Raw genomic sequence first — 23,561 nt, forward strand, 5'->3', positions numbered from 1 at the left:
ACCCGGGAGGGTTGTAAGGAGCGTAAAACGTGAGAGCTGGCCACGGTGAAAGGCGGAGGGCCCTGGGAAACGAGGGGCGTCCTTACCCTGCTCTTTTTTCTCCCTCCCATTTCAAGCGCTCGCATACCCGCAGGCAAAACGGCGAGAGGCTTTCCTGGAACTGTAATTCGTTCACAAGTCACTTCTCCTTGGGTTTCGCGGAGGGCGGAGGCTGACGGTTCACCGGCAGGGCATGTCTCACCCCCGGCACCCCCTCCGGGAGGCGCCCGAAAGAGACCGCACGGCTCGATCCCGGGGGGCTGGGAAACCGCGTCCTGCCCGCCCCCGAGGCCGCTCACACCCTCCCCCTTCCCGGCGACAGCACCGCCGCACCTGGGGGGCTGGCCCAGGCCCCGCAGTGTCCCCGGCACCCGGAGGAGTCGTGCCCTGTGGGATCCGGGAAGAGCTAGACAGGCACATCGTGTGCTCCCAGCTGTGACGCCCATTTTCCCGTGGGACAGAGGTTGCCGGGTGGGCAAGAACTGCTGATCCCACGCTCTGGCCCCCCCTCTATCCGCAGGGGACAGCTGAACCATGCCCGTGGGATGGGCTGAGGCCCTAGCTGGGATGCTGGAGGCCAGGGACATCTCTGACCAGGGGACAGGGGGCTGCCAATCCAGAGGACGCATCCTCCTCGCCTTCGGGATCACTCTGATCCCCTCCCCAGGCTGAGGGAGCTCCTTCAGCGAGAAGGTCCTCAGCCAACCACTCTGGCTCCCCAAACTGTCCCCCCAACCCTCCCCCTGCCTCACCTGGAAGGTACCAGACCTGGAGGAAAGAGGCAGACCCGCTGTGTGAACCCCGCAGGGACAAACTCAGCTCTGCCAAGGTCTCCCACCAAACCCCTCTCCAGCTGACGGAGCCCTGATCCCCATCTGCTGGATCGGGCTGTGCCCGCTGCAGGTTCCATGGTGTCCCTGCTCCTCCGAAACTCAATCCACACCTACTGCTTTGACTTTCCCCCCTTCCAGTATTTCCACTGAACAATCAGGCTAATTAAAATAATTCCTTAAACACTAAACAGGGCCTGGACCATGTTACAAACAGCAACAGCTTTATATTAAGAGTTTGTATAAATCTAATGCGCTTACTTTATTAACAACAAAAGCATGTTCAAAGGTTTTAGAGAAGTTTAAGGTTTTATTACTTCAACTCAGTGAAGCTAGATTTAACTTTTACATTTTCTGGTGATTTCCTTTTACTAATTATTCAGTTGCAGATCGTTTACAAAATGCTTATGCTAGAAAAAAACCCAACTGTTCTAATTAAATAAAAGGAAAACATTTCCGTTTATTAGTATAGTTCTAAATTTGTATGCGGGAAGACTATTATTACCTCTGCATGCCTTCTGACTCAAAGCTGTATATTGCTCCAGGACTGAAAAAGCATATTAGTGCGATAATATTATGTAATATTTCTGAGAGAGATCTTACAAGCAGCGGTCTTCACCAAGAAATAAGCAACAGGATCTTTTTCACTTGTTTTAAACACTGGGCCTATGGCACACTGCATATCAGTTTTGCATGACACGACGGCAGTACAGCAGCATCGTGGTTTTTCACTCATGATAGCTGGGGGATTACTGCCAGCCTTGCCAATGCATTTGGGTTATTTTTTCACTCAAATATTCAGCTGAAACCCCAGATCCTACATGTAGAGGGGCAGTCCTGCAGAGAAGAAGTTAGTCAGAAACCAGCACTGGAGACGGGCATGGCCCCCGTTCCAGGGAAGCATACTGCCTAAATGGAAGTTGCAGCTTGCTCGTTCCCTTTCGAAAAAACGCCAGTTAGGAGTCAACGTGGAGAACTAAAATTGGAAACCACCTGATCGACCCACCGCAGCAAACTGAGCCCAGGCCTGGGCCAGCCGCAGGGATTTCTCCTCACAGCGCTCAGCTCCCTCAGGAGGTGTCAGGAACCGAGTGGGGCCCGACTTAACGGAGATCTGCCACTGTGTTTGTCCCCGCACCATCCCTTTGGCACGAACCCACAATTTTTATGCCCATAGCGGACAATCACCCCCTAAAGCCCAAGGCGGAGGGCGATGTCCACGCTGGGAAGCGGGAGGTACCTCAGTCTCCTCAGCGTCCGGCCTGTCGCGCCTCTCTCCTTCCCGCCGCCATCCCGGGCGGGCTGCGAGACCTCGCCGCCAGCTCTCGGCTGCGCATTTCCCCTCAGGGCGGGCGAAGGCAGCGGGACGACCTCCCAGGAGGGGGCGGGAGCCGCGGCTGGCCCAGGACCCCGCGGGGCAGGGCCGGGCGGCGTGTGGGGAAGGGAGGCTGCCCGCTCCCTCAGGGCCGCCCGCCGGCAGCTCTCGCGGCCCCGCACCCCGCGAGAGGGCGCTGGCGGTGGCGGGCCGCTTCCCGGGAAGGCTGAAGTTTGAAAAAAGTGCCGGTTGCTGGCGGTGCCGTACGGAGCAATGGCGGCGGGGACCCCGCAGGTGAGCGCCGCGCCAAGGGCTCGGAGGGTCCGCCAGCATGGCGGGCGGGGACGAGCCTCTCCTCAGGCGAGCGGGCTCCTGGGTGGCCCTCTTGGGTGGCCCCCTCCGCCCTTTTGGGGGCCCACTCCGTTCTCCCGCCGGGAAAGCACAGCTCCCTGCTCCGCCGGTAGCCCCCGGCCCCGGGGAGGGAGAGGAGGGCGGCGGGGGGAGCGGGGCTTCCCGTTGTCTCCTCCGCCTCCCGCCGTGGCCGCGCCCCGGGGAGGTGGGAGAGGCTGTGCGAAGCAGGTGGGATCCCCTCAGAATGTCCCTCCTCGCCTCCGGGGAAATGGGGTTCGGGCCGAGTTGGTGCCCGCTGAGGAAATCCCCTCTCGGTACCGAGGGGGTGTGGGAGGCGAGGCGGCTGGCGGGGCTGGCAGACGGGAGCCGGGGGAGGGCAGCCAGCCTCCGTGCTGGGAAAAACATTCATTTCTGGAATAAGCTCCCCGGAGTGGAGGAGATGCCCTGCCCTCTTTCCTTGAGGCGTTTCAAGCCTAATCTGGGAAAGAAGGGATGGAGAGACCAGCACAAAGAGCACTCGCTGCCAGCCCTGTGGCTCTCCTGGGCTCGCTGCTATCCGCCCTTACCAGCCCTTATGCCAGTTGGAAACGGGATCTGGCTCCAGACAGGATTGCAATTGCCTTTTTCCAAACCTTGCAGTGGCTTTTTCTCGTAAAGAGTGAATGTGGCTAGTGTGAGTCTGTCCGACGCAGGCCTCGTCCCTACAGCACAAAGTTGCTGTGAAATACGTGATTTAAAACGCCCTGGTGAACATGTGTGGGCTGTGGGGGGATGGCCTTCTCATGGCCAGCTCATTAAATTAAATTGTAAATCAATTTCTGTGTCAGTGGTGAAACCATAAGGGTCAGCTCTGCTCTGGGCTTTGTGCAGGTGAAGCTCGTTGCCAGGCTGGGTATAATGAGGGGATGGGACGGGACCTCCCTGGGCTGCAATCCAAAAGACTAAGCACAACTTTGATACTACTGAAACTTTTGCTAGTTAGGAAGCAGTCTAGACACTTTGGTACAACATGAGTCTGGCGGAAGCCCTGGGTGAGTTCTGGCAGCCCCACTATAAGTACCAAAAGCAAGTTAATTTAAGATCTCTTGGGTATGTCTCTGCAAGCTGTAAGCATGTTTTGAGATTGTGTTGGAGGTATACCCTGAAGGAATGACCTTCCTTGGGAACCCAACAACAGCTGCAGCATGGACTGTGGCAGTATCCCCACATCCTATTGAAATTCCTGGGTCAGAATGCAAAATGCAAAAACCCAAATGCAAATTCAGCTTTCCCATCCTCCTCAGTAATAGAATATTTTATGTTCCTGGTGCAAAAATGTTAATCTTATGGCACGCTCTCATCCACAGAGGAGAAGGATCTGATAAAGCACACCATGCTCACATTCTAAATATATTTAGAAAATTAGCATGGTGCATTAACTAGCATTCAGACTAGCTTTTAGCAGAGAGTAATGTGTAGAACAATTGACCTGAGAACTGCCCAGACTGTACCTGTTCTCCGAATCAAAACCCAGGCCTCCATATTCAGCATTTTTTATTGGTATTACTGTTGCATCACTACTCATTCCATTGCTCTGGGTGGATCCAGGGGGTGGATTGCTTGCATCCATTTGCATAGTTTGGATATGTATCTGTATGCTTTTTTTCTAATTATTTAAGTGAGAATTGCAAGAGCAAACTGCTTTTAGTCACTTGTTGCAGACTGGATAAAGAGCTTTCTGATTTTCCAACTTACAGCTAGTAAAGGTTGCCTGTGACTCAGGAACTCCATGATTCAAGTTCTTCCTCAGAAAACTTGGGATGTTTTTCAAAGCTCTGGCTTAGTTCCTGGCTTTACTAATTGGGCGAGAACTTCCTGGAACCAGGATGTTAATCTGAACCTCTTTGTTTTGTTACCGATCTGAACAGCTCCTATTTTGGTTATTGCGTATCTGTTGCAGACCCAACTTGGTTTTAGGCCAACTTTAACATATTTTTTTTCTTCTTCTTTACTTATTTTGCTATTAGACTAAAATCATAGCAAAAACTGATCGAGGATGTTTGGTTGGGTCTTTCAGATGTTTGAGGTGTGTAACAAAATATACTAATATGATTAAATAATTGTTTCTGTGTGAGTGACATAGGCTTTGGATGCACAGCACACTCTTAAAGTGCAATAACGTACACAAGTAACACAAAACCAGTGTGGTTTATTGTTGGAAATGTGGTCAACTGATGAAAGAGTGTGAAAACAAGTTGGGATTCCTGAGTTCTGTCTTTAGTCACTGACGTGCTGTATGACATTAAGTTGGTTAGCGTAGTGGAGTTTGACTGTGAACCGTTTCTTTTGCATTTAAGGAGGGAGTATGATGAGTTGTTAATGTTAGATTATTAATATATTAATTGCTCTGAATGCCTTAAAGCCACTCTGCCTGTTGAAGAGAAAAGCATAACCTCTTGCTTGGGTCTGTTAGTTACGGTGTTAGGTAGCATCCTCATGGATGAAGCTTTCCCAGCTCCTGTCTGAGTTCAGTGCTTGTTTGATCAGTGAGATATACCTCTGCTGCTACTGCCTATACTGTGTATGTCCAGAGTCTATAAACAGATCATCTCTGTCCAGAGCTACTGATGAGGCGTGTATCACTAGAACAAGTAATATTGCAAATGTGTAAAACAAAGTGTAAAACAAAGCCCAGAACAAGCTTGAATGCTACTAATGCAACTCAAAATAATCAGTGCTTTAAAACAGCCTTATATCCTGTAAATCACAAGCGGAATAGAGATTGAGTCAACAGCTTGGTTCCCTTTTCAGATACAGCAGAAAGTTAAGCTTCCTCTTTTGCTTGTTCATTTGTAGAAACAGCTGTAGGTTTTACATTTTTCTTCTTCAGGGGTAACAGCTGAGAGTTAATGCATGCTTGTGACGTTCCTAAAAAGCTCTGATGGTTAGTTGAGATGCGTAAGCCCTAACAGTTAGTTGTGTCTTTGAACAGTCAGCATCAAGACATATGCAGATAAAAATCTATATCTACTACATCATACTAGTAAAAGTTAGTGTTGATCAGAACAAGGGCAAATACTGGCTGGGCTTTGATACTTGGAGAACAAAGATGTGTGTAGACATTAAATATCAAGGAGACAAATAGGACGAAGGTTTTTCTCCATTATGGTTTGAAACCAAATTAAGGCATGTTAAGATCAAAGTTGTATTCTGTATTCTGCAATTTAAGTGTGTGTCTCATGTTCTTGAAAATTTGGTGAAAAGGTTGGCTTCAGAATTTGTGTGAAGCAGTTTCTAAATGAAATGAAGGAGTGGAATCTTATGGCTATATAATAAAAATGGTTGAACTGCGTTATCTCTGAAATCCTCTTGACCAACACTGCTTGATTGCAGGGCAGCTGTCTCTTGCAGCTGGGCAATGGTGTGAACTTAATGGATCCAAGCTTCCAGCAAAAGCTGGAGGGTGAGAAGGAACTACTTCGCCGTGCAATACAGAAAGAACTGAAGATTAAAGAGGGAGCAGAAAACCTGCGCAAAGCGACAACAGACAGAAAGAATCTTGTTCATATAGAGCATGTGCTGAAATCTTCCAACCGAAAACTGGAGCAACTGCATTGGGAACTTCAGGAGCTTAATGCAAGGATTGTAATAACAGACAAAGAGGAAGGTAAGACAGGTAGGTCTTAGGTCATGATTGACAGGAGAATTGTGTTATAGTGCTTCAATGTGTTTATATATATTGAGTTGATATGAGTGTATTTTTCCGTTGAGGGCTTACAAGTAGTGGGAGTTTCTTCTGTTGGTATTTAGCTGATGAAATGATCTGTGCAGCAAACAGTTGAGAATGGGACAATAAAGGTGAAAAGAGGCAAGAGGAGAGATCAGTGGAGGGAGAAGACCAGCTGAGAGTGCTGGGTGTGGACAGTATTCAGGAGCAGGCTGTAGGTGAATTTAAGAGATTTGAATAGAGTTTCTGGGCAGTTGAACATCCAGGTATTTTACAGGATGAATGAGTGTAAAATTGGCAGAGTGCTTGTTAGGATGTTTCACTGATAAACTGAGAAATATTCATGGCTATGAGCTTGAGCTTCATTTGAAAGTGTTTTGCAGTCAGTTTCGTAGACAAGACCTTTTTGTACCTTATTTTATAGCCTAACCTTCTTTTATAGAGTCACCCATCTATGACCCAGTGAAATGACACAAGAAAAGATGACTGATGGTTTTGATTGTATTGTTTGTGCAGATGGATCTGTATCTCCAGATCCTTGTCTCTGGGAAAGAGACCCAAACCCCATGGCAAGGAAGATTGAAGCTCTGAAAAAGCAGCTGCATGTTGAAATGAAAGTGAAACAAGGAGCTGAGAACATGATCCAAATGTATTCAACATCCAAGGTAACCAAGAATAAGCAACCATTTGGAAACATGTATTCGTGGATCAAAATTTGTATTTAAAGTCCATACACAAAAAATCTCTCTGGTAATCAGTGTGTGAAAGAAATTCATTTGCAAAGCTTACTTGAATGAATCCTAGCTGTGCATTTTCGTGCTCAGCGTAGTGACAGCATGTCTTGCTACTGCACAGGACAAGTAATATTGTGATTGTGCGTTTTACTTACTGCAACTTGTTACAGATTCCAGGAATTTATCAGGAATCAAAAAGGAATGGATGGCGCACGTTTCATTTGCCAAGAGCGTAAGCCAATCTGTAATTACTGGATGTTAGGAAAAGGCTTTTCTGAAAGTGTAGTTTATTCCACTTTGGCCCATGATGTGGTTGCCTATGTCCTTTTCTGAAGCATCTGGTGGTGATTGCTGTTAGAGGGGAGTTATTAGACCAGACAGATGGGCATAGTCTGGCAGTTTTGATCCTTTTGGCAGTTCTTACTTGGCAGATGCTGATTGTGCTTCTTCTCTTGATTGTTGCTTAGTGGTATTAGTGAGAGAGTTGGGAATCAAGTTGTTTTAACTTAACCATGTAAATCCTTTTGTAGTCTCAGTGGAAAGTGCTAGGTACGTACAGAGTAGCTTGTGTTATCGTTCTTGAACAGATGAATGGGCCTTTGGAAAGACCAACCTCTCCCTACCAGCTACAGACTCTACATCACTTCTTTGGTCTAGATGCTTAACTTAGCTGGCTGAATGACAACATAGAGGCGGTAATGCATCTAACCTCAATGCTCATAGTGACTCTAGAGACAGATTCGAGCCAGAGAAAAGTATCTTGTAGGAAGTGGCATGATAGAAGTGCTATCTCTAGAAGAACTGTTGCAAGCCTGGGAAGGTAGTGAGGGTGGTAGAAGAGGTACATTCAATCACTGACTTGAGGAAAGAAAGTTAAAAAAGCATTGGTATTGTACACTGAGTTGGTGTGATGTTTTGATATCACTATGTTTTTTAGGATAGAGCACAGCATGTGGTATCTTCATGTGAAAAAAAGTTTCAGAGGTTTACTGGTTTCATAGTCATCCCACTTTTTGAGTTTGGCATAATCAAATTTAAAAGTCAAAGGATAATTAAAAAAAAATCCAAGCTTATTATGAAGCTTAATTCAGTAAGACCAACAGTGTAGAGGGTTGTGATATTTTTATTTGTTCAAAACCTCTCCTCACAAACACTGTGAGTACGGTTGACCAGCGCACCACAAGTTTCAGTGACTGTAAGGTTTGGTATTAACTGGACATGTCCTTGACCTGCCCTTTCCCTCTACAGATGGAGATTGTGATCTCAAAGTCCTTGAGCCTCAGCTGTGTCTCCTTTACAGAACTGCTTATTTATGCCACTTCAGAATCATTTATGACCCTTTTTGCAGATACCACCTCATCTTCATATGTGAACACATCATTGTAATCCATTTTTAATGAGCACAGTTCTCTCTCTGCACATGCTTTCTTTTTGGCAGGAGCGGAAACTGCTGGCTACAGCTCAGCAGATGCTTCAGGACAGCAAGACAAAGATTGAAATAATCCGCATGCACATTGTTAAAGTATCTCAGTCAGCAGGAGGGATGGAAGATACAGTAGATCCAGCAGGTAGGGTGTTTTAAGTAACTGATACAGCCTGGAACAGATGTGGCCAAAGCGCCAAGATCCAGAATACTCAGCCAATTTTTATCCTTGCCATATTTTTTCTCCAAAATGGCCAGTGAGGATGGGGACCACCATTAGTGCTTTGGAGCTGCATATTGAGGAGCTGAGACATCACCTGCGCATTGAAGCTGCTGTTGCTGAGGGGGCAAAAAATGTGCTGAAGATCCTAGGAGGGAGTCGGGTACAGGATCGCAAGGTTTTGGCTGAGGTAAGCGCTTACTCAGGCCTTTTTGAGAGGGTCGTTTCATGCCTCAACATTAGTGATTTAGCATGAATGAGTAAAGTTAACCGAGAGTTATTAATTTGTGAAGGTCCTGTCTCTTTGTGAGGACAGACTGATTGGAATTACTGTCCCTTCTAGGGATAACATTCCTTGCTTTGGTGAAATTTCTCGGGAATGTCAGAAGTGGTCGGAATCTATGGGAAAGTATTTTGTCTTGTTCCTTTATTAGTAAGATGTTATCTGGTCTATTTTTTTATTTTTTTTTTTGAAGCTCACTGTAGTAGTTCATAAAGGATTAGTAGTGCCTGGCTGGGGCTGTACGCTGAAAATTTCTGCCTGCTTTCTGTTTTGCTTCTTATTGCTAGGCTCAGGGTCGTTTACAAGAGTCCTCTCAGAAGATTGACCTGTTGCGCTTGTCCTTGGAATGTCAACTTCGTGAGCTTTCTCCTGATCACCCAAAAAGAGCACTCATCAAGCAGGAACTAGTAAATACTTCCTCCCTGGGAGCTCAGCATGGCAGCATCCATCCCACTTCAGTCATCAAACCTACAGCCCTTACAGGTACGTAAATCCTGCATGGCATGTTGTTGTGAGGAGTACAAAGGGGAAAAAATGAGTTGCATTTCTTCTCATTGTTGTAATGCCCCTTGTTATATGGACATTTGATTTTCTATGAATTGGACTTACTTCTTCTAGGACAGTCAGAGCTTTCTGATCATATGGATTTGTAGTCTATTAATCTAGGGTAGATTTGACCTATTAACCAAGAAATCACGAATCTGAGAAATTCTTGGACACCTGTGAGGACAAGCGGACTGGAATCACTTTATCTTTCACATAAGAATATTCTTTACTCTCCTCAAATTCCTCAGGAACATTGGAAGTGAGACTGATGGGGTGTCAGGACCTATTGGAAAATGTTCCAGGACGTTCCCGAATGACTAGTTCTTCTCCTGTCTGTGGCAGCCCAAGTGATTTGAAGTCTCTTTCCCGAACACGAGTTGGCCTGAGCATCCATGGCCGTAGTGTTGCAGGAAAGTACCTGCGGAATGAAGAGCCATGTAGTGAGTATGGGGTTTGTGAGTGGCGTATGGGAGCACGGTGGTTTTTCATCAAGGTACTAGGTTAGCTTGGTATGAGTGTAATTATAAGAAACCTAGTTTCTGCAGAATGAAGAGAGAGAATGGATTGCATTACACCTCATCCTCCTAATACTGTCCTGGAAATTACGTTTGATTGGGGTATTCACCTTCAGCGTGAGAGATTTTCTTTGGTAAAAGATTATAATCCGTGTTTTCTCCTTTGTCCAGATGAGGTCCTTGCTGTGCTCAAAGTGGACAATAAAGTGGTTGGCCAAACAAACTGGGGACCAGTTAATAACCAGGCATGGGACCAGAGCTTTGTCATTGAGCTGGACCGGGTAAGTCTGCCCCAGATTCCCTGTGTTGTTTTTGGTTTTTCATTTCATCTTACCTGATTTGCTCACTTAGCTGCCATTCCACTTGATTCAACTGTGTATTGCTGCTGTCCTTGTGTCCGTTTATGTGCCAGTTATCTTAGTCTTCCCCTGAAGGCAGTGCATCTCTGGCAAAGATTCAGCCTGAACAGCATCTGTTGTCCTTCTCTCCTTATCTGAGCAGTTTTATTTCATCTTACCAGCAAAGTGGCTCTCACAGGGATTTCTGAAATGAGGAGCCAAGACAGCCATCTCCAAGAGGGTCAGTAACTAAGAAAATCAGAAAACACCAGAGAAAGCAGGGAACAGAAGGATTAAAGAAGTTTCTTATGCATACTGTTTAGTTTACTGATTTATTTTTTTACAATGTGTGCGCCATTTCCAGAGCATGGGGGCAGTATGTAACTCTTCTGTTTTCTTTTTTCCTCCCCCACCACTCATGCATCCCACCAGTCTCGTGAGCTAGAAATTGCAATTTATTGGAGAGACTGGAGAGAACTATGTGCAGTGAAGTTTTTACGTTTGGATGATTTCCTTGATAACGAACGTCACGGGATGTGCCTCTCTCTCGAACCCCAAGGAATGCTTTTTGCAGAGGTATAAATGTCAGCTTTGTTTCTTTTTCAGAGAACTCTGTCTGTTTAGGGTGCCTGCCCTGAAAGCAGTTGTTCAACCCAGGATACAAGGAATGGAAGGAACGATAATCTAGAAGGGTAGAATGACACCTGAAATCCTTTTGCATCAAAATCACATATAAGAATAAGGAACAACATGATACAGTAGATGTGCACATGCCATAGCCCAGAGTGACTCTTCAGCTCCTCCTCTGTAATTATATGTGTGTGTGCTGTGAAATCCGTTGGTTTTTATTTGCTTTCATTATGACTCATCGATGATACTTTAATTAAGCATATGGCTTAATGGTCAGATTTGAATCACAGAGAATGTAGAATCAGAGATCCAAATTCCCTTTGGGTATGCTTATTTTATCATCTTTCTGAGGCTAATAAAAAAGAATTTGAAGTACCATCAATGAAGAGATCATCCAGATAATCCCTTAAAAGCCTCAGCACTTTCTTCTTTGTGTTGTGATGAAAGTTCCTGTGGTTATCTTTCCAGAAGTAGGATCTTGACCTCATGTACCCAAAGTTGCCTCCTCTCCCTGCCTTCTTGGGTTTTTTGTGGTTTGGTTTTGTTGGGGATGGTGTGGGTTGCTTTTTGATTTTGGGTTTTTTTTGTGAGGTTGGTGTTTGTTTTGTTTTGTTGTTTTGTTTTTTTTTTTTTACTTCTGTGCCATGGACTACTACTTTTTTTTACTCTATAAATGGCTATGTTCACTACTTTTTTTTACCCTATAAATGGCTATGTTCTTTATGTATGGTTTTACAAATTAGATTAATTTTGTTTGGGATATGAACTGGTCATAATTCGGGGGTTTTCTGCATTTCAGGTAGCAGAAAATTCCAACATCTAAAACCACAGTTGAAATAACAGGTATTTAGAGGTTGAAGCTAGAATAACGCAGTCTGGAGTCTGTCTGTGGCAGTGACTCCTAACTTACCAAACAGATATGAATGGAGAATTTGATGAGAGAACAGGCACGTGTGAAAGTTTTTGTGTTCACGGTGTAAACAAAATATCCTGACAAATCCTCTTTGCTTCTCTGACAGGTGATGTTCTGTAATCCTGTCATTGAGAGAAAGCCAAGACTGCAGCGACAGAAACGCATTTTCCCCAAACAGAAAGGTAATCTGCTAGAGAACTGACGCTCGCTATCTAGCATGTGTAGGTGAGGGCACTCCTATCCCATCAAATTTGTGAGACAAATGCTTGCTAATTACTGGAAGTAGGTGGGCTTTATTAGAACGTGAGTGTTTGTTCAGTCACAAAGAGTGCAGGCAGCCTTTCCGCAGCATGGTGTGTAATGTGATATTGTTGCGGTGTTTCTATTCACAATAAACATTGTTAGGAAGATATAATTACTAGTTATTTAACAGACTTCTCAGCAAGATCCAGGACTCAAGCTGTACTAATTTAACCAGCAATTGGTTTAACCAGCTATTGGAAGGTTTTCTGGAAAACTCTGAATTACAGAAGACTGTAGCATGAACAGGCTTCAGATTCTGTCAAGTCTTTAGAGTTGGCATCTCAGATTAATAGTTTAGGGACTGGAATAACTTGCATACTTTCTTTTTTTGTCTGCAAATTCTTTCTTGTGAAGCTGAATAAGGTAGGACTTTACACACTGAGGGGTCTGTAAATGAGGAGGAATAAATGAGATTTTTGTATTTATATTCTTCAGGAAGTAGTAAAAATAATGAAAACATCCCAAATGTTTTACTCTTTTTAAAGATATTTTCAGAAACTTTTCTGTTAACAGGCTGTGTGATTAAAATGCAGTGTTGAAATAGAGGAAAATCTGACTTAGAATAAAATAAATTTTTAATGTTTTATGCAATTTCTGTTTGAGGATTGTTATTATACAGAGCTGAATGTAGGCAAAGTAGTAGGTCTGTTTCATCATCATCATTATTAAACTTTCTTCCCTGAAAAAAAAACCATTCTCCCTAGGGTGGCCTACCTTTTTGAGTAACCCACGGGTGTTTGGGTGAAAATGATAATTTTACAGTATATTAGATTGTAATTTATGCATTGTAATCTCACTGGTGTTTTGACTCTAACTCCTCCAGGGAAGGAATTTCTCCGAGCTCCTCAAATGAACATAAATGTTGCTGCTTGGGGTCGCCTGATGATGAGTTTCCTCCCTCCGTGTAGTTCCATGAGCACTCTGAGTCCCCCACTTCATGATCCCATTCACACAGACTTCTCTCCAGTTCCCCCACAAAGTCATGTTGATTCAATGTCCAAACTGAGTCGGTAAGTCATGTTCTGAGCGTTGCTGGATGGCACTGTGGAACGGGCGTAGGACAGATCTTAAAATTAAGTTGCAGCTTACTAAAGTGGAGGAAGATATTGATGTGAAAATTGTATCTGTGGAACTTAATTCAGGATTTTAAGAAAAGCCAATGCTGCCTGAAACGATGTGGTTGTAGTGGGGTGTTCAATATGCTGTGCTAGCTCTGATTTATCGTTAGCAGTTGGACTGATTTCTGGAATTGCTGGCCTAACGAGCAATGTGTTCCAGAGTCAGGGGAACTTCAGCAGCTTTCTTTTCCTCTGCGGTGAGAACTATGGGCATAAAAGTGGTGATAAGTAAACACCATGATATAGAAAAAAAAAACAAAAGCAGATTTTCAAATGTTATTTTACATACACAAAAAGATGTACTGGTCCTACACTATAAAGGAAAGAAAATTCCACTCATTAAATGTCTTCACTAACCGAGCTCTATGCAAGGTCACAATGTGATTGTTGTAAAAATGACTCTTCTTTCCTGAGGTTACATGTACCCCCAACCACTAGCATAATGTAGCGTTCAGAAGGTACGTAGCTAAGCTTTTAAATCTGCTGTAGAAGAAAATTCTCTAGATAATGATTTTCTAAAGTTGTCAGAATTAATTTTTAGAGAATTAGTCATTCTCTAAAAGAGAGTATTCCCACTGATTTACAAGCCCTAGGGAAAAAAAAATCAAGTCAACTACTGTGTTGCTATTAAAATCAAGACTTCCTTTAAATTCTTGATCATAGTGACTTATTTTTACAAACCTACGTTTCAGAGCTAGTGTTGAAGCATGACTCTAACCATCAACAACTTAATAGCACATTTTCTTTTCATTCATTTTGGAGAGCATATGTCATGTTGATACTTCAGACTTGTGGTGTGAATCAGGGAGTTCTGTTGTCCAGTGGACTGGACTTTGCTTATATAGCAAAGGTGATCCAAAGGTGTCTGTGTACAATGTTCTGCCCTAAGGCAATCTCTTTCAATTTTGTCTTACAAATGCAGCGACTTTCCCGTGGCTAAGCTTACATTTGCTGATGAAGCACCACCCAAGCCTCCACGACTTTTTTTGATGGCCAACTCCAAGGAATCAACACCGTCTCCTGCAGATTCTCCGGTAACAGGGAAACTAATGGGCTAATAGGGAGACTTTTCTTTGTTGATATTCTTTCAAGCCCTGTTCTTCTTATTTGTTTATTACTGGATAAATTAACTATACTATAGGCAGGTGCCTCCTCGTTAGCTAGCTGATCTCCAGGGATTCAGAATCCAGTGAGCTAGTTTGGCATGGAGTCTTTATGACAGGGTTGCACCTCTTTTTTTTCCTTTTTCTTTTCTTTTCTTTTTTTTTTCTTTCCCCCCTCTTTTTTTTTCCCTTTTTTCCCCCTTCCTTTTTTAAATTATAAGTTCCTTTTCTTGGAGAAGCAAAATGGGAGGTAGGTCAGCATTGGGAGTTCAGGCCAAGAGTACAGAACAGATGATTGCATAGAGAAAGCAGGGAAGGAGGGTCGGCTCGCTTTTAGGACCAGATGAAGTTCTCTGTTATTAAAGAAACTGGGCAAAGCGAAGAAGAGCTCTACTTTTCTGACAGGAAGGAGCAGGAAAATTGTTTTCAGTGGTATAATGGTTAATGGCCTGTGTTCTACCACATCTTACCCATTCTCATTTGGCTTTGGTGATAGAGGAAACTGCATTCTTTGATCATTGTGACTCTTTTTGGGACATGAGATGCCTTTTTTCTAGAAAATAAATGTTTTATCCTAGATTTTTAAAAGCCTTTATTTTAAAGGATTTGACTGTATCAAAAAAATATTGTACATGGGAATAGTTCTGTGTGACCATAGAGAATCTGTTTTCAGGCTGTTTCCCTCCAAGCAGAGGCAATGACCAACTGCAAGAAGTTGTCTGTGGTTATGCTGGATCATGACATAGGAGAAAATTTGGATGCCAGTCAGTTCAGATCTGACTTGGTGATTCCAGAGGATAACACACTGTAATTTTCTTTCTGTTCCTAGTGTCTGAAGAGGCTGCATGTTGAGGAGAAGTCTTGCGGCTCTGTGCTAACAGAATTACCAATCCCAGCATCTCCAAGGTAACTATGGATGGCATGGGCTGTCTTGGGTCACAGATTGAAGAGGCACTGGGCTGAAATTTTTGAGCATGCAGTCTAAAATTCTGCTCAAGTTTCTCAGCAGCAGACTTTTAGTGCTGCGTGTAGACAATACCATGAAAAGTCTGCTCTGAACTTCGCTTGTCCAAATGTCTGCTGTGCCTTATCTGCTTATTAACCCCAATACTTAGCCTGTTGATAGGCTGTACACTACAATGTAATAGATGACTTTAGTAAAAGGTAAAGTCATTTAACTGTCTTCAAGTGCTTCCTTGTGTTTGAAGTTTTATGGTGTAGTATATTTAGACGTGCCTGCATTCTAAGTAACACTTTTGGCATCCCTCATACTCTTCTATTTCTATTGATATGCAAGATACACTGTCTTTCATTACGTAGGGAGGCATAAAACAGTAGGCTGTTTATAGTCTATGACAGTTGTATATACACAATTTGTATGTAGCAAGGATATACAGTAGTAAGTATACAAAAACAGGACAAGTTTAAAAAAAAATAATAATACTGTTGAACTAATACTGACCAAAAAAGCATGAACAGCAAAATCTATCTAAGCTGATCTTGCAGGCCAGATCATAGAATTATGTTCATAACTTCATCATCGTTTTTGAGGGGTTCCATGTTCAAACCCCTGTAGTCAGGCACCTTCCCACCTTCTCTCTGAGAAGGCCAAGGAGGGAGTTGAGTCCTTCATGAGTAGGTACTTAGCCCTTCATTTCACTCAGTGGAGGAGTACAGAGTGTCTGCTCTCTTTTAAAGCATTTAGGGTGTGGGTTGTTGGTTTTGTTTTTTTTTTTAAATTCTTTCCAAGCAATTCTGCAGCCTTAGTTTCCTTGGTAACACCTTGTGGCTGACACAATGTTCTATAGCATCTCTTTATTCAGCTACTTATTTTCGAGCAACATGTTATGTCTGTTGTCTCCCCACGTTTCATTTCCAATTCCTGTTTAAGAACTTCTCCTTATGCCCTTGTCCTACTAGCACTATACACGTTCATGCTGGATTAACACAATTGCTGTTGAGCCTGCTGAGTGTAGGCAAAAATGAATTTTACTACCCCAAGGATAGGGTTGGAGGGGAACTAATCCTATTATAGGAAGCAACAGAGAGAGCAAGCAAGCCTTGGAGAGTCAGAATTGTTACTCCTGTTGCCAGTACAGGTGGAAGTCAGACTGCTGCCACTGGAAGCAGTTTCCTCACCTTATTGTTACCTGCTGCTTTCTTCAGTGGCAGAACAGCAGCAGCAAGCGTAAGTTTTCAGGATCTTTTGGGTATTGTCTCAGCAATTCTTCTTTGTTTGCTTGCAGGAAAAGGACAGTTCAGCTTGAGGATTTTCACTGCATAGCCATGCTGGGACGTGGCCACTTTGGGAAGGTAGTGTATAAGTGTACACTTTGTGGAGGAGGGCAGTAGGACTGTGGTTGTGAAGATGGGCCTCTGCCTCAGAGTCTGAATAAAACCATTGCAGTATGGAAGAGATTTGTTGTAGTGCAGATACACAAACCCAATGACATAAGCAGCTGCTAACTCCTGTTAACAGTCAAAACTCCTGAAGATTTGTGGCATCAAAGCCTGGAAAAAACTATCCAGGGAGTGCTAAGTCATTTCATAAAGCACATCATTACCATTCCTTCCATTGTCATTGTGATCACTAGTGGAATAGTTCCATTCTCAAAAACTGTGTGCATAGTTGCCTGCTGTGAGAGCTCCGAGGTGCTCATAAAGCACTCAGCCAGCTGCGATACTACTGTTCGTGAAAAGAATATAACTTACACTGACATCCTTCAGGACTGCTGCAGTACAAGGAGCAGAAAAAATGTTCTCCATTTCTGGAGTTACTTGAGCTTAGTTTTGAGAATGACTGTCTGGAGTGGATGGAAATAGTTTGTCAATGGGAGTCAAAGTAATCCAATAAGAAAATAACAGATCTGTTTGAAGTACAGCTTTTCTGTTGTCTTTCAGGTACTGCTGGCCCAATACAAGGCAACTGGGAAGCTGTATGCTATCAAAGCCTTGAAGAAAAAAGATATTATTAGGAGAGATGAAATTGATAGGTGAGCTTTGTTTAGAGATGGTACCACCTGTAATCAAATATTAGTAGGTATGACGTGTACTGGTTATGGTACTACTAAGGTAAAATGTGACCTTAAGGCTTGGGTAACTAAAATCAGGAATAAGGAAACTTGTAACAGCACTGCTTTCTAGCTTCTGGTGGAATAACACCTGAAGAGCACTCTAAAACTCAAGGTTTGGAAGCGTGTAAGATAAGTATGTATTAGCCCTCACTTTTTATTTCTCTAACTTAAGATGTAAAGATTTTCTTTTCCATCCTGTCTTTCTCAAAAAGAGGCTTTTCTGCCAAATTTTAACATTGACGTTTTCTTTCTTTGAATCCTGGCAGCTTGAACTGTGAGAAGAGAATATTTGAAGTGGTCAATTCTTCTGATCATCCGTTCCTTGTGAACATGTTTGCATGTTTCCAGACACCTCATCATGCTTGTTTTGTGATGGAATATACTCCCGGTGGTGATCTTATGATGCGCATACATGAAGATGTCTTTCCGGAGCACACGGCACGGTGAGTTAGAATTAGTCTAGTTTCCAGGCATTATAAATTTTTAACTTGATTATCATAGATATTTCCTGATAACTATTTCTCTCTTTTAGATTTTATGCAGCCTGCGTAGTCTTGGGGCTCCAGTTCTTGCACGAAAAGAAAATTGTTTATAGGTAATGCAGCAAAGAATCAAGTATAAGATAGTTCAGCAACTTGAAAGTTTATTTTTCCTGTAGCTATATGTCTGTAGCTCACTATCTTGTTGGGGTTTCTAATCTTTCTGTCTGTTTTCCTCATCGCCTGTTGCTATCATCATGTTCATCATGCTTATAGTAAAGAAAGTCATCTAGAAGCCATTCTTCTGACATGTTGCAGGTGATTAATCCTCTGTGACATGTCAATACATTCGGGGGGGGACACCTGTAAGTCACTGTTCTATTTATTATTTTTTTTACAGTGATAGTCAAGTAATTAGCCATGCTGTTGTGGGATGCTCTTTTCCAGAGGAATAAGCTCCACCCAGCTCAAAGCTGCTTTGTGAGCCTTACATTAAGAGAAAAATATCAATAAATTAAGGGGAATCTTCCAAATAATACATTATTTAAACCAAGTGTAAACTTTACTCAATTTAGATTTTGTTATCTTTATGAACATTCCGTTTCTGCCTCTTGCAAAAAAAGATGTTGGATGGCAGTCCTCAGGCTTCATCCACCATTTTCTTCACTCTCCTTTGCCTGCAGAGACTTGAAATTGGATAATCTACTTTTAGATGCTGAAGGATTTGTGAAGATTGCAGATTTTGGGTTGTGTAAGGAAGGTGAGTGACTTTGTTGAAGCCAAAATTGAACCATCAGAACTGGTTTAGGATCTGGGCTTTAGTAATGTATTCACAAATACCGTTACTGAGTTGACAGTGTGTAACTTGTATTTGTCCCCATCTTAAAAATAAAACAAAACACCACCCCCCCCCCCCGACAAACAAAACAACAAAGAAACCTCACCTGTCTGGCCACGGTGAACTTGGAAAGAGTACTTTGTCCTTTAATCTTCAGGAAATTTACAAAAGCATTTATAACATGCTTGTTTGTTCAAAGAAGCCAGAATACAGGATACTGCAAAACACATACTTGAGTAAATGAGCAATGGAATCTCCAGGAAGTTTCCATGGTTTTGCTGGTTATTTAAGTATTGTCTGTATATTTCTTATTTGGAGTTTTTAGAGGCCTCAGGTTTCACACTTCCTTGTTGGCATTTACAAGCATTGATGAGGGCCCTTGCCCAGTTGAAAACATTAACTATCAAATTATAATCTGTGGCTTTCAGAAGGTGAGATTGCATGTGATCCATTTAGTAATGTGTGCTGGATTTTGCAAGTGTTCTTTTCCTACAGGAATAGGTTTTGGAGACCGCACAAACACCTTCTGTGGCACTCCTGAATTTCTGGCTCCAGAAGTCCTGACGGACATCTCGTACACCCGGGCAGTGGACTGGTGGGGACTGGGTGTACTCATTTACGAGATGCTTGTTGGTGAGGTAAGACCACTTTCCTCTCAGAGGATCTGACTAAGCAGTCTTGGGGAGAGTAGTACCTGACCACCAGAGATAAAATTTTGCTGAATGTAGCCAAGTGTTTTTTAGCACTTAAATTACATTTTTTGTATTGATAGTGCTTGCCAAACACTAATTAATCCATACAACTCCCTGCTATTCTCATCCCTATTTAATAGTGAGGAATGGGCACTATGTGGATTAAATAATAAAATGTTATCATTGCAGTCACCATTCCCTGGAGATGATGAGGAAGAAGTCTTTGACAGTATTGTCAATGATGAAGTCCGGTATCCACGATTCCTTTCATCGGAGGCACTTTCTATAATCCGTAAGGTAATGGGCTTGATGGGTCTCTGGGAGCCTGAGGAATTTGCATTTACTGTGTAAGTGCATCCAGAGGGACTCTATTAGGACAGGATAGCATTTGTGTGTGTAATCTGGAGCTGCCTACACAGACTAAGGAAACATTTACAATTTACACATATTTTTCCTTTCTCTCTCTTTACACGAATGCTGTTCTTCTGTCTAAGGATGACTAAGCAGGCTTCTTACTGAGGCTTGTTGCTGGTAACTCTGAAATGAAGAAGTGTTTATTTGAAGGCAAGAATTTCAGAGTCATTCAGCAGAGATGGCTTGATCCAGTTTTTGAATGTGACCCAGTAGTCACAGGTGCACAATTCAGATGAGATGCTTCATGCAGTTTATAGCAGGTATCGTATTGATGTTGGCAAGTTTTTTACAAGGAACTATAGGTCTGAGCTGTTACTATCAGATTACGACCTTGCTGCAAAGTGAGAATGAGAAGATACTGAGGGGTCAGTCCATCTCCTTCCTTTTATTTTTCTCTCTGGAACGTTATTTCTGTCCTTCCTTGTTTCAGTTGTTTAATTTTGAGCTGATATTTCCTGCAGCTTCTTCGGAAATGTCCAGAGCGTAGACTGGGAGCAGGGGAAAAAGATGCAGAAGAGATAAAAATTCAGGCCTTTTTTAAGGTAGGAACTCGCCTTATCCCTCCCCCTCATCTCTTGTGCTTGAGCTGAGAGTGATTTGCTTTCTGTTGGTATTGAGGCATATTTCCACTAGTTATCAGTGAGATCTTAGTGGTAGCTTCTGTTGCACCTCATTGCTGTATCCAGGAATATGGATTTCAATTCATGTTTGAAATGACATCCCCCAAGTGTGTTTTCCTGGGATCTGTAAGCTTCCAAAGCCAGTTTGCTATTTCTGATTGTGCTGCTTCTATGTACAAATATACCTACCTTCTGAGCCATCAACAGACATCCCTTTTAAATCAAACTGCAGCAGTGAAAGATGCTGTCTAGTGGTGACAGTGACTGCCAGTCAGTCTATTTGATGGCACCTGCACTTGCAGGATATACATGAATCCTAAGAGAAACTGAGGTTAAAGACACGGTTGCTTCATGTCAAAGGTTCCAGACAAAGGTGTTACCATTCCTCCTTGTCCTTACCCATCTGACAGAAGTTATTAGCCTTAGAGGCCCTGGCTGCCTTTGCACTGGAGTAAGAAAAGAACTTGGATGTCAGCAGAAATTGCTGGCAAGTCCACAGAAGCACCTGGCCACAGCTGCACTTTAGTTTTGTCCCTCCTAAATATAGTTTGAGCTGTAACTTTGTTTCTTGGTGTTCTTGGCCTTAGGCTCTATGGAATCTCTGTACTACCTGGCCTGTACCCACTATGCTGGCCTTTTTTCAATTCTCTCTCAGTAGAAATAAGGCATGTTGCAAGGGAGGCTGCAATCTTTCCTCTTCCTTTCACATTTCATAAATAATCTTAATGTCAATCTGTTCATGTCCTTCTCTTACAGGAAATTGATTGGGGTGCCCTGTTTGCCAGGACTCTGAAGCCCCCTTTTGTGCCCACTTTAAGAGATCCCACCGACATTAGCAACTTTGATGAAGAGTTTACATCACAAAAGCCAATCCTTACTCCTCCAGAAGAGGTTGCTCTCCTAACCCGTAAGGAGCAGACTGTCTTCAAGGACTTTGACTTTGTCTCCAGACACCTTTTAAATGTTTGATTCCTGTGCTATAAGAAACATGAACAGATTGTTGCCACCTTGAGAGAGTGTAGAGAGGACTTGGCACAGGCAATGGAAAAGTCAACAGAATTCATAGCACTGGTAGTGCCGATGACCCCAGGAAGAGAGTGCCCTGCAAGCTGAGTTAAACTACTGTGGTTTTATTCAGCCTCATTTGTTGGAGGGATACTGGATGTCAGTTATTTTTATGGAGTAATTAATGTTTGACTGGATGTATCTTCTGCTGCCATTGAATACAGATGGAAATTTGGAATTTAAGCTGGACCTAATTTAATGAAATCAAATGATCTCTGCAACCCAGGCCACTCTGCAAAAAGCCTAAGTAAGTAGCACAGCTTTTAAAAGTTGAATAGTAGCAGGGGGAATGGCTGCTTTTCACCTAGTCTCTAGAAAAGATATGCAGCATTCCCACTTTGTAATGATTTTATGCCCATTCCCACTCATAATTATGTATGCCAGAGAAGAAATGTATGTTAACACAACCAAGATAATGATGTCTGGGTTTGATAATGACCCAAGTGATATATCTTAAGGAAAAGGAGTCTCTTTCTAATTGTTCGAGGATGCTAAATCTTAGCTATTGTTTTTAATGATATGAAGAAGTCACAGCTTTGCACATGCTCGGTTTTTGAAAATAAAGATACCTTTTCATATAATTAAATTTCAGCTTTTCATCTCCTTGGTGTTGGCTGAATGTTTTAGATCAGGAATGACCATGTTCTGCTCAACAGGCAGGATTTTCTTTTTTCTTTGTAAATGTCAATAGAAATATTTTTTTCTTCATTCCTTCTCATTGACGTTGTCTGCGTACATATTGCGTGGTGTCATCAGCTGTCACGTACAAATGATTCCAGTCAAGTTGCCTCTCCACAGACTTTATCAACATGTATATCCTGTGTCTTTTGGCATAGCTAAATAATGACAGTGTTAATACTGGAAAATCAGTAAGTTAAAGGTGATTTCATTTGCCTGGTAACATACTTTGTAATTATACTTGATAAGATACATTTTCTTCTCTTAAATTCATGTTAGCTTGTTGGGCAAAAAAAGGAAGGGTATGTAGAAATGAAGCATCACACCGATGACAAATAGGGACGCACAGCTATTACTCTTTCAGTTTGTCTTTAACAGAGGTAGACAGAAGTTGAACTAACACAGTTGTGCCGTATCAGGAGATAAGGTTTGAGTGCAGCTAGTGAGTCATCATTATTAAATCAAGGCTGGTCTCAGTGCTTCAGAATTCAGAGAGGTAAGAACTTTTTTTGTGTGCGTGCAAAACAGAAATAATTCACACTAAACCTAGATTTCCTATTTTTAGAGCCAAGTAGAACTGCTTATGAAAACTTCCACATACAAATATCCTTTCAACCTCCTGTTCTGCCTTGCCGTGTAATGCCCCATTTAAAGCAGGATACACATTTTCCTCACCCTTGTTTGAACAGTAACGGTTGGCTCGCTGTTGGCCCCTAGTGCGTTTTGGGACTTTTCTTAAGGTCAAGGCCTCTGTAAAGTGGTAAGTAGCACAGTGGATTGTTAGCACAGGTGAAACCTAGAACTTGGGTTCAAAGAGAGAAGCATAAAGAACTAAAAATGCATGTTTAATCTTTTAATTTAAGGTTTATAGTAAAGTAAAAAGACTGTAAATTACCATCCTCATGCCTCTAAAAAAGAATTACCAAACAGAGCAAAACTGTGTTTTGAGCTGTAGTACCTGCTGACAAATTTTTATTTGACTGATACATGAAGAATCAGAAATTGCTAAGTGGCAGATGAGCCATACTTTAGCAGGCACCACGCTGACACAAACTGCAGAATCCTTTCTGGATGGTATAACATTTATGAAAACCATTCTTAGTGTTCTTATATCCCTCTGATAGGAGTTTCTGCCCTGAACAAACCAGACTGGACACAGATTACAAACTCTGGCGTTGTTCAAAAAAGGGATCCTTCTGATGTTTTTTAAACTGTTTTTGGACTATGGTGCTGTATTAGTGTCTACACTGTCCTTTCATAAGTGCCCATCAACTTTAATCCCTGAGTGCATCCTACCAGCCAGATGTGCTCTTGAGCTGGTGTTAATTCCAGAG

General features: G+C 42.7%; 1 protein-coding gene across 3 annotated transcripts; it reads left to right on the forward strand.

Annotated features, from left to right (window-relative positions):
* Nucleotides 1–1,317: 1,317 nt before the first annotated feature.
* On the forward strand, nucleotides 1,318–22,264 carry PKN3 (protein kinase N3). 3 transcript variants are annotated; one of them, XM_063353484.1, is made up of 22 exons: nucleotides 1,318–2,478; nucleotides 5,908–6,190; nucleotides 6,758–6,906; nucleotides 8,414–8,543; nucleotides 8,657–8,808; nucleotides 9,189–9,384; nucleotides 9,696–9,887; nucleotides 10,134–10,243; nucleotides 10,733–10,876; nucleotides 11,950–12,025; nucleotides 12,970–13,156; nucleotides 14,187–14,298; nucleotides 15,197–15,273; nucleotides 16,614–16,680; nucleotides 17,269–17,360; nucleotides 17,708–17,884; nucleotides 17,974–18,036; nucleotides 18,604–18,680; nucleotides 19,254–19,396; nucleotides 19,640–19,747; nucleotides 20,326–20,406; nucleotides 21,241–22,264. In XM_063353484.1, exons 1-22 carry the CDS (start codon nucleotides 2,458–2,460, stop codon nucleotides 21,451–21,453), a joined length of 2,850 nt encoding a protein of 949 aa, XP_063209554.1. In that variant the 5' UTR covers nucleotides 1,318–2,457; the 3' UTR covers nucleotides 21,454–22,264. The 3 variants fall into 3 exon arrangements, with proteins under 3 accessions (XP_063209554.1, XP_063209555.1, XP_063209556.1); XM_063353485.1 differs by having other exon boundaries at nucleotides 1,319–2,478; nucleotides 5,908–6,181; XM_063353486.1 differs by having other exon boundaries at nucleotides 1,894–2,478; nucleotides 5,913–6,190.
* The last annotated feature ends 1,297 nt before the right edge of the window (nucleotides 22,265–23,561 follow it).

This window comes from Chroicocephalus ridibundus, chromosome 15 (assembly GCF_963924245.1).
Source record: "Chroicocephalus ridibundus chromosome 15, bChrRid1.1, whole genome shotgun sequence".
NCBI classification, from domain to species: domain Eukaryota; kingdom Metazoa; phylum Chordata; class Aves; order Charadriiformes; family Laridae; genus Chroicocephalus; species Chroicocephalus ridibundus.